General features: G+C 40.7%; 2 protein-coding genes across 2 annotated transcripts; one reads left to right on the top strand and one right to left on the bottom strand.

The window, feature by feature from the left end:
• Positions 1-1,989: 1,989 nt before the first annotated feature.
• On the bottom strand, positions 1,990-7,652 carry LOC134439986 (hatching enzyme 1.2-like). Its single transcript, XM_063189913.1, has 11 exons — positions 7,581-7,652; positions 7,391-7,492; positions 7,136-7,225; positions 3,795-3,884; positions 3,634-3,700; positions 3,382-3,522; positions 3,135-3,252; positions 2,642-2,820; positions 2,435-2,516; positions 2,205-2,332; positions 1,990-2,101 (listed from the first exon to the last, which is right to left on the bottom strand). Coding segments are annotated over exons 1-11 (1,071 nt in total). The 3' UTR covers positions 1,990-2,099.
• A 1,998-nt stretch (positions 7,653-9,650) lies between these two features.
• LOC134439985 (hatching enzyme 1.2-like) lies at positions 9,651-15,823 on the top strand. The gene is made up of 9 exons (XM_063189912.1): positions 9,651-9,722; positions 11,002-11,097; positions 11,191-11,257; positions 11,362-11,502; positions 11,632-11,749; positions 11,974-12,152; positions 12,267-12,348; positions 13,132-13,292; positions 15,813-15,823. Exons 1-9 carry the CDS (start codon positions 9,651-9,653, stop codon positions 15,821-15,823), a joined length of 927 nt encoding a protein of 308 aa, XP_063045982.1.
• The last annotated feature ends 1,048 nt before the right edge of the window (positions 15,824-16,871 follow it).

The raw sequence follows: 16,871 nt of genomic DNA, 5'->3' as shown, positions 1-16,871 counted from the left end.
GAAGAAACAGGAAGTCCAGTGCTCACACACTGACTGGACTCACACTGCCCCCTGCTGGTTTGGGGGTCTAGAGATGAGTCACCAGTAAATGTTGTGAATGAAGGATGTTCTGTGGGTTGACAAATCAGTGGTTTTGAGAGTGGGAGCTACAGAGAGAGAAAGATAAGGAGACGAAAGTGAAGAAAGTGAGTAAACTCAATCCAAGATCTCGGATTGAACCACTAGTGATCTTATCACGCAAGGTTGAAACATTGATGCACAACTGAACGACCAAATAATATCTGCACTTCTTTTTCCACATACTTCACCCTCTGTCTTGTCTACTCAACTTGTGATCACTGTTGTAACAGAAAGTTTAGAAAATATTGATGTATAAGCCCCCCAAAGTGGTACGGGTCAAAATGACCCGGGAACACCTCCTGTGTAATACAAATGTGCAGGGGGGTTAGCAAGGGGGGGTCACTATATATTTTTTTCAGATTCATGTTCCTCACTGAAAATGAGCCAAACCCAGTGAATCTCAGTGTGAAAGAATAATAACTATTTTTCTCAAGCCAAAAACTGATAACAGGTCAAAATGACCCGAACTCCTTACAAGGGTTAAAATGTTTTTTAATCGACGTAGGCGCTTTCTAACAAGTGTGTGTCAAATGTGCAATATTTTCATATAGGTCTATGTTTAAGATAATTCAACATTTGCCCGTAGCATGATTTACAGAATAAACGGAAATGTTCATTATCATTAAAATATTTTTAAAGTAATTTAAGATTAAGCTGATATCACAATGCATTGCAATACATGAATCACAATCCATCGTGGTAGAATCACATCGTGACATGTGTATCGTGATGCTTATTGAACATGAACCCTTTGCCAATACCCAAAGACAACATAGCCAGCCAGACCTATGGATGGGTTCTCATTTTTTGTTTTTACCCCTGACTGCGCGAAACTAACTGCGCACAACTCAACCTCTGATTGTTGGAAACCGCAGGTGGTCAAAAAATTAGCTCACGTGGTTGGCTGCCAGTGTCTTGCCCCTCCTTATAGTATCGTGTTTACAAACACGGTAAACCCATATATATGCTCCGTTGCCACCAATATTTGAAAAATGTATACAATGCTTCCATACGCCAATTTCCAAGGGACATCCAAGGTACCAATTGGTTTCAGAACTTGGGAGGATTGGGAAATTATCTCGGCTCAGAATCAAACCCAGGTCCCTGGTGTAACAGTTGGTGCCTTAGCCGTTTGAGGCAAGTCTGAGGCCAGGAGTGCATTTCTCGAAAGCATAGTTGTTAGTAGTTAGCAACTTGAGTAGTTGCCAGTGAGAAATTGCATTGCAACCAACAAAGTAGCTACCGTAGTTAGCAACTATGCTTTCGAGAAATGCACCCCAGGTTTGTTGTTGCTATAGCAAGGCTACAAAAATAGTGCTCTGCCCTTTAAAATCTTTGTGATGTGTAATGTAGACCATTATGGTAGGTTTTTCTTCACTTGTTGGAGAACACAAAGCATTTGCTCATAAAGTCAATTTTATTGTATCCCCAATGTCAATGTGCAGCAATTTGACACGTCTCAAATGCAAGAATAATCGTCCAATAGCTTAGCTTGTGGTTTCGCTTCACAAGATCCTGGTGGTAACGGACTGAGTCAACATCAATTCGGGTCTTTTCTGTTGGAGACAGCAACAGACCCTCTGAATACAACTCAACTGCCCATTACTTCAATATTTATTCAACATTGTTTGAACCAAGAAGATATAACTCATGACATCTATACAGCCTGTTGAGTCATTGATATTTGTCCTTTTATGTTCAATAGCCAACAGAGTTAGTGGGTTTGTCTATTAGTCTCAGCATTCCACAAAGACTGTGTAATTTAATGAATAAGCTTGTCAAATTGGCTGCATACGTACGTGTGTGTACAAAACCTGGTGTGTGAATAAAAGACAGGATCAAGGAGAAGTAGGATGCACATCTGATTAATTTTATTGTTGTTCCAAGAGACATGACAATGCAATATGTAAGAATAATTTAATAATCTGCAACCATGGGATTCTGGTGGTACTGGACTGGGTCAACATCAGCTGGGACTTCTCTGTTGGAGACAGAACAGATGCTCAGAATAAAGCTCAACAACATATCACACTTATATTTTCAATATTTACTACATATTGATTGAACTAAGAAGTCATACTCACAACATCTATACAGTCTGTTGAGTCTCAGGAGGTCATTTCTGGACATTCGCGTCCTCTGTCCAATTTGCACTCTTCGGTTTGGATATGGAGTGATGGTCTCCGCTCCACGCCGTGTGGTGAAGGCATATCTACAGAAGGAATCGACGATGAAAGATTTCAAATGCATTCATGACTATGAAATGCGTTTTCAGAAAAACAGTTTTTACAAATGATTGGAATTTTTCCCACACCTTCCATAGTGCAGCACAGAGCCGTAGTCATATCCGGTACCCAGGTTGTTGGTGTTCCGTTTCCGGAAGTTGTGACGGGTGTCTGCAAAACACAAGTCAACGAAATTCAGAGCCATACGCCTTACTCCCTTTGAATTTTACATTTGTCTGAATTTCTAAAATGTTTTTGGTATGTTTTCAAATTCAAGTTCAGCAAATGGTGCTTACTTGGCTGGATGAACTGCCAGTTGATCTTCACATACTTGTCTCTGTCACTCCTGGTCTGCTCATGCTGGAAGCCCAGAGCATGAAGAAGCTCATGCTGAATGATGCCATGGACCATACAACCTCTCCTGTTGAGGGACAGCACCTGTCTGCCACCTGTCCTGCCGAGGCTGGAGAAGCACCTGAGATACATCAAAATCAATGATGTTAGTAAGCAATTCACTTTTGCATTAGGTACCCTGCCCTTAATAACATAGGCTCCTCAATATGTTGGCATTTTAAGAGAGTGATGAACATTATTTGAGCAATGACATGGACACATTTTGAGGGCCAAGTGAAAGCTGATGTTAGCAAGCAATTCAGTTTTGCATTATGTACCCTGCCCTTAATAATAACGTAGTCTCATCAGTGAGTGATGAACATTATTTAAGCAATGGCATGAACACATGAACTGTAGAGTGATGCAGTGATCTAAATGGTATGCAGACATACTTACCCATCTCTGTTCTCAATAGTGATGAAGGCGCGCTGTCTTGATCGGGGAACAAACCTAATGCAGCTTTGCCTGTGGAAGGAGTCCATGGCCCTACTGATTCTGGCCCTTTCATGGGATGCTGAAAAGAACAACACATATTAGTATGTGTCAAGTACTGGTCTTCACTGTGGACACATGTTCAGTCCTATGAGTTGGGAACGAACAATGTGGGTTTTAATTGTGTAAAAATTCAAATGAAGAGACTCACGGAAAGCACGGCTGATTGTGTACGGCACCTCCACCTTCCCACTGCGAGACTTCCTCCACAGACATTGGTTGTTCCAGCAGGCCAGAGCATTTCTGGTTTTTGGTGCCACAAGATCTCCTTCCATAAGGAACTCAGTAGAGGCTAAGTAACAAATGAGGAATCATACATTATTACAAAACATGTCTATATGTCTGTGCAAATTCATCATTCATTTGAGTTAACATAATAGTAAGTGAATATTAATAGACAGACCGTTGTTAGTGTCCAGAATCTGTGTAGTTAAGTCATAAACCGGCTCTTCTGGATCAGTTTCCTCATCCTACATCAGAAAATAAACAAGCAAAGTACAATTAACAGCTAACATTTACAGGTTTACATTCAGAAGAGTTGTGAAAGGTGCATTTATTTCGTACCGCGTAATTGCTTATCTCTGGAGTTTCTGTGGTGGTTACATCTGAATCTTCTGGTTCATCAGAGAAAGCTTGACTTTCATCCTCAGCATCCTCCTCCCATGTAAGAACAGTCAAAAGGTTAAAGGATAGTTCCGGCGTAAAATGAAAGTTTCACCATCGCTTTCCCATGCCACATAATGTATCTAATGATGAGCCATTCCGGGCAATGCCGCGCCGTTATGGAGTTAGCTTATTTTAAGCTTTTTGGTGAAAAACGCAGCCAACGCATCACGGCGGGGCCAATTATAAACCTGATGTTTCTGATGTTTCCCCGCTATAAACAACTTCAAAAACGCTACACACTTCATCACAAAGGTCTCGTCAATCAAACCGAGGCACAGAGAATGTCATCGGACCACACAATCTTTCACTGGCCAGTGTTTTCAGAGGTGTCTCACTGTTGCAACTCTCTGACCCGGATGCAGGCTACTCAATCAGGTGGCTAGGTAGGCTAAACATGGTCCGCGGTTCGCACAGGCTACGACCGTAAAATGAAAAGCTGGAACCCCGACCGTTTTCACCGACTGCCACTGTCTAAACCAGCCATATTACGGGAATGGCTAATAGCATTAGAAGTGAACGAAACTGACATAAAAAACCCGGAGGGATCGCTACTACCGTGTGTGGAGGGAGCATTTCGAGGATGATGGATGATGGCTACAAGAAGAGGGAGATGGAACACCTTCGAAACCGTCTAAAGAGGAATGCTGTGTCAAAAAGGCGCATGGCTATGGAGGTATGTTTGAAGAGAGAGAAACATGTGTAAATGTGTCTGGCTCATGAATCTTGACTGTCTGTGAATCTGTGAAACTGGTTGCAACACCGCGCGTCTTTGCCAGCAAGCACTCTGTTTTGGGAAGGCATAGCCTACAGGTACAGTAAATGTAGCCCACTACAGGAGATAAATACACTGTCAAAACAAACTAGCGCGGGATGGCAAGTGAAATTGTGAAATTGTGCGACCTGAGGCATTCGATGTGGTTGATGTCAAGCATGCTAGAGTAGTTTCAGTGAAGTAGACTCTAATGACCAGGGCGCGCGAGGTCAGATGGATGGACCATTACGCAACGGAGGAGGGCTGGAGGAATTTATAAAGTCGTACTAGAAGTACTCTTACAGATGTAAGTACACCACCAGTAGTGTGTTATTACAAAGCTGAATCCATGTTATATTATACCGTGTTGCAATTACTTTGTAAGAGTAGTCTGCCTACCTGTACTCTCCATGCAACTCTTCAAATCTGCTGCCTGCACACACGGTAGTAGCGATCCCTCCGGGTTTTTACGCCAGTTTCGTCCACTTCTAATGCTATTAGCCATTCCCGTAATATGGCTGGTTTAGACAGTGGCAGTCGGTGAAAACGGTCGGGGTTCCAGCTTTTCATTTTACGGTCGCAGCCGGTGCGAACCGCGGACCATGTTCAGCCTACCTAGCCACCTGATTGAGTAGCCTGCATCCGGGTCAGAGAGTTGCAACAGTGAACAGTGAACCTCTGAAAACACTGGCCAGTGAAAGATTGTGTGGTCCGATGACATTCTCTGTGCCTCGGTTTGATTGACGAGACCTTTGTGATGAAGTGTGTAGCGTTTTTGAAGTTGTTTATAGCGGGGAAACATCAGAAAAGCATAGGTTTATAATTGGCCCCGCCGTGATGCGTTGGCTGCGTTTTTCACCAAAAAGCTTAAAATTAGCTAACTCCATAACGGCGCGGCATTGCCCGGAATGGCTCATCATTAGATACATTATGTGGCATGGGAAAGCGATGGTGAAACTTTCATTTTACGCCGGAACTATCCTTTAAGAGGAAACATAGATCAGATGAGAAATGGCCATGTTCATTATCACCTGTCCTCAGTGTTGCCAGATGTATGATAATTATCGTATTTGAATCATAATTTTGTCCATTTTGACCTCTGTTTGATTGAAAAAAAAAATCATGATTTTGAGGTTCAGCATTTTCCATCTGGCAACACTACGTGTCCTCTAGCCAGAAATAAACACAGCACACTCAGCACACTGTACCGTTGAAGCCACTGACCCGCCCCATTCCATATGCAGACCATGTGAATATCATGAGACATGCAAAGTGTTTTGAGCTGAAACTTGCGAGGACCAATCATGATGCAGTCAAGAAAACATGGTACTAACTCAGTAATATTCATCATCACCTGGCCCCTACGTATGTGTTAGCTGCAAAATGTCCTGTACGTTGGTCATAAATATTAGCTTATTACTTAGTAAATATTCATGAAAAGATCAACTTCGGCAATAGGCAGCAGCGGTTCAATGAGCACCAGTTACAACACCTACAACACTCTGGCCATAATCCTACATAGTGCACCTATACCCTCTGGTTGTGTTAGAAACATGGTTACGTTCATGGTGTTAATGGTCAAAATTGACCGCCTACACAAAAAAGGCAACGCAGTCTCACCCCAAGTAGTCAATTTCTGACTACCTTGGACCAGACGGCAATTTTTGACATCTTGGGTATTCCTTCCACGTCACATTTTGACTATGTGGCCTAACCCTAAACCTATTCCTAAACCTAACCTCAATGAGGTTATGCTGCCACAAGGGGGCGCCTTTGAGGACATAGTCAAACTGTGACATGGAAGGAATACCCAAGACGTCAAAAATTGCAGTCTTGGGGTGTCAAAAATTGAGTAGTCAAAAATGGACTACTTGGGGTGAGACTGTGTAGAAAAAAGGTAATAATACATTGATTAAAAATCTGATTTGCCTATTTTGTGATTAAATACCTTTTAGACATCCCTTTGAACCATTTCCAATGTGATTTAATGTTATTCTGCTTTGTTTTAGTGATTCGTAGACTTTTTTTCTTCTCTTGCACCAACTCATTTGATTAACCCTCTGGAGTCTAGGGCCTCTCAGAGGCTTTCAGGCCGTTTGGAACACCTTTACTTTTTTCAAGTATTTCAACTAACTGTAAACATCTATACTAATGTGGCACATATGGTTGCATTCTGAAAAGCCTAACAAAAAAGAATATGAGGGTAAAGTGAATGTAATATAAACTGTATATATCTTTGGGAGATGTAAATTAATGGTCCGGTCATTTTTGACCGAAACACCATGAATGTAACAAGTTGGTGTATCGTCCACAATTTTTTTAGGAATTTCATTATATTTCATTTTGACCATTTGAATAGGTAAGCTGGAGGATATCATGAAGTGTCATTTGTGTATGATGAAAAATAGAGAAGTTATTGAAGAATGAAGTGAAGGGTTAACACTTGCAGTTGTAAGTTGTGAATTGTGAAAAGCTCAGGCATTTTTACCAATGAAGACTCAGAAGTCAGTGTCATGTCATCGTCTTCTTCATCAGTTTCATCAGGGAAATTGAAACTTTCATCATCAGCATCCTCTTCCTATGTAAGAACACAGTCAAAAGGTTAAGAGGAAACATAGATCAGATGAGAAATGGCCATGTTCATCATCACCTGCTCCCATCATCAGAAACAAACTCTGAACTCTCAGGACTAAAAATTTTTGTTTTATAAGATGGAAGTTGTGAAAAGTTTGGAAATTCTTACTTCAGGAGGCAGATTGTTTGTCTCTGTGGAAGTTAAGTTGCTCTCGTCGTTTTCAAAAGGTTCGGATATAGCAATACCTCCATAATAATCAGCATTCTCTTCCTGCAGAGCGAACAGATTGAAGACAAAATGCTCAGGGGAGAATACTCTCATAACTATAAACATAGAAACATATTTCAAGCAATCTTACCGTGACAGGTAGAGCCTGGGACAGGCCAATCAGCAGCAGCAGTAGAAGGGAGATGGAGGCTCTGAGGTCCATGTTGCTTCAGTGTGTGAAGAGGCTGTAGATGGCTCCTTCACTGGTGCTCGGTGAGGGAGACCCATCTCACCTGAGCTTTTATACAGTCCTCCACAGGTGTGTCTACCGGGGGATTTGGGTTTGTTGTTGGAGTCGGGTGTCTAATGGATGCTCTTACAACATTGCTTCTCCCAAAAATTCAACAGTTTGAAAACTGTTTGACTTTGGCATTAGATGACCAAAAACCCATTCAATTACAGTATTTCTCCCATTAAGTCTAGAATAGGGTGACAAAATGGTGTGTAGTTCAACTCCTTCTTTTGGGTATCTAAAATATGCACAATTCAACCATGATAGAGGCGAGAGGAAGGCAACACTTGATGGAGTACAAGTACAATATAGAACAAATAAAGCAGGAAAAGTAGAGAACAATATTAATAATTGAATAAATTGATAAATGAATGTATACCAAAATAAACTAGAAATAAGCTTAACAATAAGACCTGCATTATTGCACCCGCTAACATTACTACTGTTATCATTATTATTTTATACATCACAGTGGGGCAATGACTCACAGACTATGCTGTGGTTGTAGGACTAGGACTATGGCTGGAATCTAACAGTATATTTTTTGTAATGCTATGTGCACAGTGCACAGTGTTTCATTTCCTTGCTGTAAATGCTTTTCTTTTCCCCCCTTTTTTCAAAAGTTTTGTTGGGCCTGTATTATTGACAGTGTGAGAGACAGGAAATGGCTGGGAAAGAGAGATGGGGTAGGGTCTGGAAATGACCCCGGCCAGACTTGAATGTAAGCCCAAATGTAGGGGGTTCAGCACGCTGCGCCACAGCGCTCTCTGTAGATGCTTTTCACAACAGTCGTACTCTAATGAACTTCCGAAACCTTTAACATATTCCCAGTACCTGAAGATGAGAAATCATCACCTACGTTTAGGCTACATTCTAAAAGAAATGCATTTTTATCTGAATAAATTACATTTGCTTGACCATGTTCTGTCTTCCTGGATTCTGGCTTTCTGGTTCTCAATGTATCTTCCAGATTAGGGGTGGGCGATATGGCAAAAATGTTGTATCACGATTTTTTTTACATGAAATCACGATATCGATTTTTTATCACGATCTTCCATCCAAAAAATAAAAACAACAAAAAACAACTTTCATATACTTGCAATTTGTAATTTGCAGTCAATAAAATGTTAACACACTGATGATACTCTCATAAAGTGTACAAGTGGAATACAATAATGTAAAGAATAAAGTGAAGACAACAACACAAGTGAGAAAACGTCACTCTGATACTGATAATAAACATCTTCACTGCAAGACGATCTATACGATTTCTCCACTTTGGCAGATTCGAGACGATATTTTACTCAATATCGCGATTCACGATATAATATCGTCATATCGCCCACCCCTATTCCAGATTAATGAAAAGTTTGTTATGATTATGAATAAAGCACATGGAAGTCCTTGTGCACAACGCTTCAGTTGTCCAGGTGTAGGCGTAAAGCAGGAATAATTTATCAATATGAAAAGTTCATTAAACACTGCACAGGTGTGGTGTTTGATAAAGTTTTCATATTGTTTGTTAAGAATGTTAAATTATGTTATGGAGGAATTGTCAAGTGTTACTTCTTCTAGCCTCAATCATGGTTGAATGGTGCATATTTTAGATACCCAAAAAGAGTGAGTTGAAAAGGAATACCACACATAAATTTGTCACTCAAGACATGCCTTTGTGGGAGACCATAAGTACAGTGATTGAATGGGTTTTTGGTTATCTAATACCAAAGTCAAACAGTGTTCCAACTGTTTTAATTTTTGGGAGAGGCAATGTTGTAAGAGCATCCATTAGACACCTGACTCCAACAACAAACCCAAATCCCCCCGTAGACACACCTGTGAAGGACTGTATAAAAGCTCAGGTAAGATGGGTCTCCCTCACCGAGCACCAGTGAAGGAGCCATCTACAGCCTCTTCACACAAGGAAGCAACATGGACCTCAGACCCTCCATCTCCCTTCTACTGCTGCTGCTGATTGGTCTGTCGCACGCTCTACCTGTCACGGTAAGACTGCTTGAAATATATATTTCTGTTTAAAGGTTGCATAGCTGTGAGTATTATCCCCTGAACATTTTGTCTTCAATCTGTTCATTCTGTAGGAAGAGGATGCTGATCTGCCTTCACCTGTTGCACACGACAACTTAACTTCCACAGAGAAAAACGATCTGCCTCCCGAAGTAAGAATTCACAAACTTTTTACAACTTCCATCTTATAAAACTTATAAAATAAGACCTGAGCGTTCAGAGTTTGTTTCTGATGATGGGAGCAGGTGATAATGAACATGGCCATTTCTCATCTGATCTATTCTTCCTCGTAACCTTTTGACTGTGTTCTTACACAGGAAGAGGATGCTGATGATGAAAGTTTCATTTTCCCTGATGAAACTGATGAAGAAGACGACGACGACATGACACTGACTTCTGAGTCTTCAATGGTAAGAATGCCTGAGCTTTTTACAGTTCACAACTTACAACTGCAAGTGTTAAAGGGACACTGTGTGAGATGTTTAGTTGTTTGTTTCTAGAATTCATGCTTCCCATTCATTAATGTTATCTTTTTCATGAATACTTACCTCCACCATAAAATTCTAAACATTCATTATGACTGAAAAAATTGCACTTTTCTTGCATGAAAAGGGGGATCTTCTCCATGGTTCGCCATTTTGAATGTCCAGAAATAGCCATTTTTAGCTACAAAAATGACTGTGCTTGGGCCATACTAGAAAATGTGAATTCATTACTTAGTAAACCTTGATGAAAAGATCAAAATTGGCAATACGCAGCCCAGTTTCAATGAGCAGCATAGTTGCAGTAGGCTACCTTTTTTGACCATTTCCTGCAGTGTACCTTTAAAGGTGCACTACATAGGATTGTGGCCAGAGTAGGTGTTGTAACTATGCTGCTCATGGAAACTGTGATCTTTTCATGAATATTTACTAAGTGTTAAACTAATATTTATGACCAATGTACATTACGTTTGGCAGCTAACACATACGTGGGGGGTAGGTGATGATGAACATGGTTAAATTACATTACTGAGTTAGAACCATGTTTTCTTGACTGCACCATGATTGGTCCTTGCAAGGTTCAGCTTGAAACACTTTGCACGTCTCATGGAATTCACATGGTCTGCAGCATATGGAATGGGGGAAAATCAGTGGCTCCAACTGTACAGAGTGCTGAGTGTGCTGTGTTTGTTTCTGGCTACGTAGAGGAAAAGGGATGATGAACATGGCCATTTCTCATCTATTCTCATTTTCACATCTATTCTTCTTCCATATAGGAGGAAGATGCTGAGGATGAAAGTCACGATTTATCTGATGAACCAGAAGATTCAGATGTAACCACCACAGAAACTCCAGAAATAAGCAATTACGCGGTAAGAAATAATGCACCTTTCACAACTCTTCTCAATGTAAACGTGTAAATGTTAGCTGTTAACTGTACTGTGTTTGTTTATTTTCTGATGTAGGATGAGGAAACTGATCCAGAAGAGCCCGTTTACGACTTAACTACACAGATTCTGGACACTAACAATGGTCTGTCTATTAATATTCACTTATTAATGTGTTAAGTCAAATGAATGATGAATTTAGCAGAAGTATAGACATATTTTGTGATAAATACCTCATTTGTTACTTAGCCTCTACTGAGTTCCTGATGGAAGGAGATCTTGTGGTGCCCAAAACCAGAAATGCTCTGGCCTGCTGGAACAACCAATGTCTGTGGAGGAGGTCTCGCAGTGGGAAGGTGGAGGTGCCTTACACAATCAGCCGTGCTTTCCGTGAGTCTCTTATTTTGAATTTTTACACAATTAAAACCCACATTGTACGTTCCCAACTCATAGGACTGAACATGTGTCCACAGTGAAGACCAGTACTTGACACATATTAATATTCATCATTCTTTTCAGCATCCCATGAAAGGGCTAGAATCAGTAGGGCCATGGACTCCTTCCACAGGCAAAGCTGCATTAGGTTTGTTCCCCGATCAAGACAGCGCGCCTTCATCACTATTGAGAACAGAGACGGGTAAATATGTCTGCATACCATTCAGATCACTGCATTATTCATTACAGTTCATACTACATACTCATTACAGTTCATTCACCTGGTCCTCCAAATATGTCCATGCCATTGTTTGAATAATGTTTATCACTCTTGAAATGCCAATGTATTGATGAGCCGATGTTACAGAATGCAGGTTACCTAATGCAAAACTGCTTACTAACATCATCTATTTTGATGTATCTCAGGTGCTTCTCCAGCCTCGGCAGGACAGGTGGCAGACAGGTGTTGTCCCTCAACAGGAGAGGTTGTATGGTCCATGGCATCATTCAGCATGAGCTTCTTCATGCTCTGGGCTTCCAGCATGAGCAGACCAGGAGCGACAGAGACAAGTATGTGAAGATCAACTGGCAGTACATCAAGTCAAGTAAGCACCATTTTTGAAAGACTTTATCAAAAAAGTTTTAGAAATTCAGACAAATGTAAAATTCAAAGGGAGTGAGGCATATGACCCTGAATTTTGTTGATTCGTGTTTTGCAGACACCCGTCACAACTTCAGGAAACGGAACACTAACAACCTGGGTACCGGATATGACTACGGCTCTGTGCTGCACTATGGAAGGTGCGGGAAAAAATCATCCAATCCGATCATTTGCTAAAATTGATTTTCTGAAAACATATTTCGGTAACACTTCACTTAAAGCCAACATTATAAGCGCATTTATAACAAATAATAACGCACATTATAATTACTTACAACGTATTATGACTACACTCATAATGCTTCATGATGCTTTATATTAACAGTGATGAATAACTATGAATCTAGCTTATAATGCTTTATAAATCCAAGGGTGTCATGAGTGCTCATGACTGGCTATAAACTACAGGCTGCCTGATGGGGCTTATAGTACATTATGAGTACCTATGAGTACCCTCTATGCACAGACCTGGATGATAAACTGTCATAAGGGCTCATACGATGCTATAATGTTTCATGTGAGATCATGAGTCGTCAATGTGTGCTCTAAGTAAAGTGAAGTTCATATGGATGCATCTATAATGCACTGTATAATGCACATCTATAATGCATCATAATGTACTGTAAGCCCCATCAGGCAGCCTGTAGTTTATATCCAGTCATGAGCACTCATAATACCCTTCGATTTATAGAGTATTATAAGCTAGATTCATGGTTATTCATTACTGTTAACATAAAGCATCATGAAACATCATCGGTGTAGTTGTAATGCGTTGTAAGTAATTATAATGTGCATTATAAATTGTTATAAATGCGCTCATAATGCGCTATAGATATGGGCTTCATAGAAAGTGTTACCCATATTTCTTAATCATGAATGCATTTGATATCTTCCAACATCTCTAACAACGATTCCTTCTGTAGATATGCCTTCACCACACGGCGTGGAGCGGAGACCATCACTCCATATCCAAACCGAAGAGTGCAAATTGGACAGAGGTCACGAATGTCCAGAAATGACATCCTAAGGCTCAACAGACTTTATAAATGTTGTGAGTATGACTTCTTAGTTCAAACAACGTGTAGTAAATATTGTAAATATAAGTAAAGTGATGTGTTGTTGAGCTTTATTCTGAGCGTCTGTTCCTGTCTCCAACAGAGAAGTCCCAAGCTGATGTTGACCCAGTCCGGTACCACCAGAGTCCCATGGTTGCAGATTATTACATCATTCTTACATATTGCATTGTTATGTCTCTTGGGGTAACAATAAAATTGATCAAATGTGCATCCTACTTCTCTGTTTCTGTCTTTCATTCACATACCAGGTTTTGTGCACACACTTCAACTAATTTCACAACATTGTTTATTAAATTGCGCATAATTCCAGTCTTCAAATGCGATGGAATCAATTGATTATGCCATGTTGTGACTACTAAAAATCCACTTACTATTTTGGTTACTGTATGTAAAATGACAGATATCACTTCCGTAAAAAATATACTGTTACAGTATGCAGCAATGATCCTGGTCTTGGGAACCTTTTGTTATTACAGGTGGAACAAGCTACCAGAATCTCTACTACTTAGAGTAACACTTTCTATGAAGCCCATATCTGTAGCACATTATGAGCGCATTTATAACCATTTATAATGCGCATCATAATAATCATAGTGCATTATGACAGTTGGTACGTTTACATGAGGCATTTAAATCCGATTTAACTCACTTTAAATCTCATTAAAACTTAATTCCACTTTAAAAACATCATGTAAACACTTACCAAACAGGATTTAAGTTTATTCCGATTTAAACTTAAGTCCGATTAAAGTGGGTGGTTTATTCCTCTTTTAAATCCGATTATTATATGGTTGTGACGTCATCTGTCGAATGCTCCATTCATTTCAACGGGGCTCCCCAACGTTCGGACGTCTGTTATTTTTCGATAACGGACGGGTTGGTCTATAACAGACCGCTGTCAATGGCAACAAGACTTTTCACTGCTAAAGCGACTTTTCAACAAGACTCTAATCAGCTGCTGTGATAGACAGCACCCGTTGTCCTGGCTACCGCTGTCAATGGCAACAAGACGTTCACTGCTAAAGCCACTGGCTTGTATACAAGTCAGTGGCTAAAGCGAATGTTTCATATCACTTCGCAGGGGGTCCGGTCTTTTGTCACTCTAATCAGCTGCTGTGATAGACAACACCTGTTGTCCTGGCTAGCCTACCTAGCTGTTGCCTAGCGGTGCATGTTCCACAACGGCACTGTTTTGTTTTGCGCAGCAACAATCTTAACATTAAATAGGTCTAAAGAAATGTCCCCGCATGTGTGAATAATTTAAGTATATCCATATAATAAGCGGGTTAACTTTCGGCGAGTCGGTCGCTTTGTGGAATAGCAGCACTTCAGAGAGAACAAGACCCCTCCGCTCCGCGTCGGGGTCTAAAGATTCTCTCTGTCGTGCTGCTATTCCACGGTAGCGACCTTCTCGCCGAACGTTAACCCTTACTTAAACACGTTCCTCTGTCATGTAACCTTTTAATCAGAATTACAATAAATCCGGTCGTTCCACGCATGCTCGTTGACCACACGATGGCGCCAAGAGCCCGTGCTCTTTGTCAGTGAGAAAAAGATGGCGGCACTTCCTGTTGATTTTCACATGAAAGTTTTGCTTAATTTAAAGTCCCTAAGCGACTATAAATGTTGTGGCTTCCATATATTGATGTAAAAGTGCCCCACGAAGTAATTAAGCACAACAAAGTTACTCCACATCACCCTTTCACCAGTTCGTTTTTCTAAGCTAGGAGGGTGCTAACTAGCATTTTGAAAGAACCAGACCCAAAGGGGATTTTACCAGCCTTGAGTCCACTGAGGGAATTCATTTTCGGGCTGAAGATAAGCTTGTGTCCCAGTAGTTCCCCGGAGGTTTGGCGACCACGCCCCCACGCCTTATTTGGCTCACTCAGCACGTGCGTCCTCAGTCCAATCGCAATGCTTTATTTTCCCCAGACGTTTAATCGCATTTAAGTGAAATTGCCATGTATACACGTCGCAAAATAACTCTTAATCCGATCTACTTAAATCTGATCTATTAGATCCGATTCAAAAACATCATGTACACGTAGCAATTGTATTATAAGCCCCTCCACTGCCTGTAGTTTATAACCATTCACGAGCACTCAAAACACCCTAAGATGTATAATGCATTATAAGCTAGATTCATAGTTATTCATGACTGTTGATATGCTCCATCATGAAGTGTAGTAATAATGCACTATGATCATGATGTGCATTATAAGTTGTAATAAATGTTCCCCTAATGCGCTATAGATATGGGCTTCATAGAAAGTGTTACCCTACTTAGTATAAGTTAGTCTCTTTCAAACTTCAAGATGCTTGTGACAATCCTAAAGGCCGTTGGCAACCTTACTTTATGTGTACAGGACGTTGGCAACCTTACTGTATGTGTACAGTAGGGCCTAAAGGATGTTGGCAACCTTACTGTATGTGTACTGTAAAGGATGTTGGCAACTTTACTGTATGTGTATGTTACGGCTGCATGCAAAAGGTGTAAAGTGTGTAAAGGATGTTGGATGTGTGTAAAGGAGGTGTGTAAAGGATGTTGGCAACCTTACTGTATGTGTACTGTAAAGGATGTTGGCAACTTTACTGTATGTGTATGTTACGGCTGTATGCATGTCTCGTTTTCCCTTGTTACCACTTCCTCCAATCGGCTGAAGCAATCGTTGGGAGTGGCCTAAGGAGAGACACCTGAACCTCCAATCAAGCCTGGTATAAAGACCCGAAGATTCCTGCTGCTCACTAGAGGCTCTCTTACTGAGAAAATGGCTGTTGCCTCTCCAGCCGATTTGCGTGTCTTGATGATATGACATTTTTGATTCATGTTTAATGTCTATGTGTGATTGTTAAATAAATCCCACTGGTTGGGCTCTACTTTTAAGAAGGTGTTTGTCTATGTCTTTTGAGGGTTAAGTTTGGTTCTTTGTTTGCCCCATAGGGCCATTTCATGTGTTGGGGCGTAACAGTGTACTGTAAAGGACGTTGGCAACCTTACTGTATGTGTACAGGACGTTGGCAACCTTACTGTATGTGTATAAATCAAACTACTTTCTCCTGTCCTTTCCTGCTGCTTGTGACATCTTGCCTTGGTGTTGCCACACTTCTGTGGAGAAAGCAATAAAGTTTCCCTGCTGTCAACATAGGCAGAGCATAGAGCATCTGTTGGGGGTGGGCCAAACCCTATCCTGGTATGACCCACCCATACAAAGTATTATGGTCGGGTCATACCAGGCTACGATTACAACTGAAATAATGACATTTGAATTGTACATTTGCAAAATATTGAATAAAGCTTTGATCTACAATGATGTCTGGCCTGGTGCCCCAGGCAGCAGGTAAAGAGGGGAGGAACAAATTTGACTTCCACCCCATGTCATCTTTGCAATGTATCTGGAATCTTCACTGTAGAAGGAAAAATAAAACACTCGTGTTCCTTTTACCTATTTTTTTTTAACATTTTCCAAATGGTGGAAACACTTGAGAGCACCAACATATTTCCATTAAACACTCTGAAGATCACCAGCCTCACTTTTAAGGATCATTAAGAAAAGATATGAAGACCACTTTTCCAAAATGCTTTAAAA

Source organism: Engraulis encrasicolus, chromosome 23, assembly GCF_034702125.1.
Source record: "Engraulis encrasicolus isolate BLACKSEA-1 chromosome 23, IST_EnEncr_1.0, whole genome shotgun sequence".
Lineage (NCBI taxonomy): Eukaryota > Metazoa > Chordata > Actinopteri > Clupeiformes > Engraulidae > Engraulis > Engraulis encrasicolus.
This window is presented reverse-complemented; position numbering and strand designations above follow the sequence as displayed.

Excerpts from the sequence above, each read along its gene's own strand:
- LOC134439986 (XM_063189913.1), bottom strand. The coding sequence starts at position 7,652 with ATGGACCTCAGAGCCTCCATCTCCCTTCTACTGCTGCTGCTGATTGGC. Across the intron at positions 2,821-3,134 it reads ACTATTGAGAACAGAGATGG|GTGCTTCTCCAGCCTCGGCA; the intron begins GTAAGTATGTCT and ends GATGTATCTCAG. Across the intron at positions 2,517-2,641 it reads CTGGCAGTTCATCCAGCCAA|ACACCCGTCACAACTTCCGG; the intron begins GTAAGCACCATT and ends TGTGTTTTGCAG.
- LOC134439985 (XM_063189912.1), top strand. The coding sequence starts at position 9,651 with ATGGACCTCAGACCCTCCATCTCCCTTCTACTGCTGCTGCTGATTGGT. Across the intron at positions 9,723-11,001 it reads CGCACGCTCTACCTGTCACG|GAGGAAGATGCTGAGGATGA; the intron begins GTAAGACTGCTT and ends TCTTCCATATAG. Across the intron at positions 11,098-11,190 it reads CAGAAATAAGCAATTACGCG|GATGAGGAAACTGATCCAGA; the intron begins GTAAGAAATAAT and ends TTTCTGATGTAG.